This window comes from Papaver somniferum, chromosome 1 (assembly GCF_003573695.1).
Source record: "Papaver somniferum cultivar HN1 chromosome 1, ASM357369v1, whole genome shotgun sequence".
NCBI classification, from domain to species: Eukaryota; Viridiplantae; Streptophyta; class Magnoliopsida; order Ranunculales; family Papaveraceae; genus Papaver; species Papaver somniferum.
This window is the reverse complement of record NC_039358.1, coordinates 240798033-240800079: the sequence shown is the minus strand read 5'-3', so window position 1 is coordinate 240800079 and position 2047 is coordinate 240798033. Positions and strand designations below refer to the sequence as shown.

The window sequence follows — 2047 nt, the reverse complement described above, 5'->3', positions numbered from 1 at the left end:
CCAGGAAAACAGTTATTGCTCTCAGACAATTGATACCAATAGATATGGAGGTACAGTAAGTAACCTGCAGATGGCATATCGATGCACTTGCAACAAAGGATTCGAAGGAAACCCTTATCTTGAACCTGGATGCACAGGTTAGAATTGGATATGAATACGTCTTTTTTAAGTTTCTTCAGTCCATTCTACCTTATGTTTTCTAAAAGGTGTCCTAGTGGTTGAAATGCTATTTTACAGATTAGCTGCAAACTGAAAAAGGCAAAAGTGTTTTGATTTACTGATAAAAACCTTGAGAAAAATATATTGAGGAAGCTAGTTTAGAAATTATTTCTGAATAAGTTTTATGGATATTTAACACTGCTGTTGATCAATATAGATATAAATGAGTGTGAAGATAAGAGAAACAATCCATGTGAAGGAATTTGTACGAATACAAATGGAAGTTACACGTGCTCCTGTCCAGAAGGAAAGAATGGAGATGGGAGGAAAGACGGGACTGGTTGCAGAACTGCTATTGGCATGACAATGAGGGTTGCACTCGGTAATTGCACTAATTAACCTTGCTCATCAAATATAAGTTAGTGTTAGAACTTGTACATATATGTTCCTTTTTCCAGAACTTAGAGTGTCGTAATTGTTATCGTGACATAGGTGTTGGATTTGGTTCCTTAATTTTTATTATTGGAGGATTTCTTTTATACATAAGCATGCGGAAACGAAAGCTATTTAAACTTAAAGAGAAGTTCTTTAAGCAAAATGGCGGATTGTTGCTGAAACAACATATGTCTATATATGGAAGTGGCGGAGAGTCAACAAAAATCTTTACATCGGAAGAGTTAAAATTGGCAACCAATAAATATAATCAGAACAGAATTCTTGGGCAAGGAGGGAGTGGAATAGTTTACAAGGGGACTTTGTCTGATAATCGGGTAGTAGCCATAAAAAGGTCCAAAGTATTCAACCAGAGTCAAGTCGAGCAGTTCATAAATGAGGTAGCTATCTTAATCCAGATTAATCACAGAAATGTGGTGAAGCTTTTGGGTTGTTGCTTAGAAACTGAAACTCCTCTGCTTGTGTACGAGTATGTACCTAGTGGTAGTCTTTTCCAGCACATCCATTACAAGCTAGAATCTATGACTTGGGAAAGTCGTCTAAGGATTGCAACCGAAACTGCCAGTGCAATCGCATATTTACATTCGGCAGCGTCACCACCCATCATTCAAAGGGATATCAAGTCTACCAACATATTAGTAGATAAAAATTTCACAGCTAAAGTTTCGGACTTTGGGTTGTCTAGGTTAGTTCCATTGGATCATAGTCATGTAGATACACTAATTCATGGCACTTTCGGATATTTGGATCCGGAGTACTTCAACACAAGCAAACTCACACATAAAAGTGACGTGTATAGTTTTGGTGTAGTTCTGGCAGAACTCTTAACGGGTGAAAGACCACTTTGCCCTGAAAGACCAAAAGAACACAGTAATCTTGCAGCATATTTCTTTATATAATGGATGAGAATACGGAGAATGATGCCTTCAATCTCATGGATGCTAAACTTACAAGTGATGGAAACCTACAGGAGGTTATTGCGGTTGTAAAGATGGCAAGGAAATGCCTTAACCTAAAGGGCGAGGACCGACCTATGATGAAACAAATAGCAGCTGATCTACAAGTTTTGCAAATGTCTCAGTCATATGCATCCAGCTCAAATCATCCTTCAAGCCACCACAATTGAACATCGAAGTTACCAGCAAAGCCAACTGATGCCTACACCACCGATACTCAACCCAGTATAATGTATAGAGAAATTCGCTTCCTGTAACTTGTGGGCCCGATTGTAAATGTCATCATACATCCATAGACACAATGTATTTTTCTTTCTTTTTTTCTTTTTTTGGAATAACTGTACTCCCACTCTAGATGACTAGGTTTTTTCAATGAATTCTTTACAGGGGTTTTATACTTTTGGTTTTTACGGCTCACAAGATGACAAAATAGAGTCATGAAATAGTAATCAACAAAATCCCTTAATCTATTAATTTTG

General features: G+C 37.4%; 1 protein-coding gene across 1 annotated transcript; it reads left to right on the top strand.

Annotated features, from left to right (window-relative positions):
* LOC113339454 (wall-associated receptor kinase 2-like) lies at nt 1–1838 on the top strand. The gene is made up of 3 exons (XM_026584725.1): nt 1–137; nt 377–541; nt 652–1838. The coding sequence occupies exons 1-3, from the start codon at nt 71–73 to the stop codon at nt 1509–1511; spliced, it is 1092 nt and encodes a 363-aa protein (XP_026440510.1). The 5' UTR covers nt 1–70; the 3' UTR covers nt 1512–1838.
* The last annotated feature ends 209 nt before the right edge of the window (nt 1839–2047 follow it).

Excerpts from the sequence above, each read along its gene's own strand:
- LOC113339454 (XM_026584725.1), top strand. The coding sequence starts at position 71 with ATGGCATATCGATGCACTTGCAACAAAGGATTCGAAGGAAACCCTTAT. Across the intron at positions 138-376 it reads TCTTGAACCTGGATGCACAG|ATATAAATGAGTGTGAAGAT; the intron begins GTTAGAATTGGA and ends TGATCAATATAG. Across the intron at positions 542-651 it reads GACAATGAGGGTTGCACTCG|GTGTTGGATTTGGTTCCTTA; the intron begins GTAATTGCACTA and ends ATCGTGACATAG.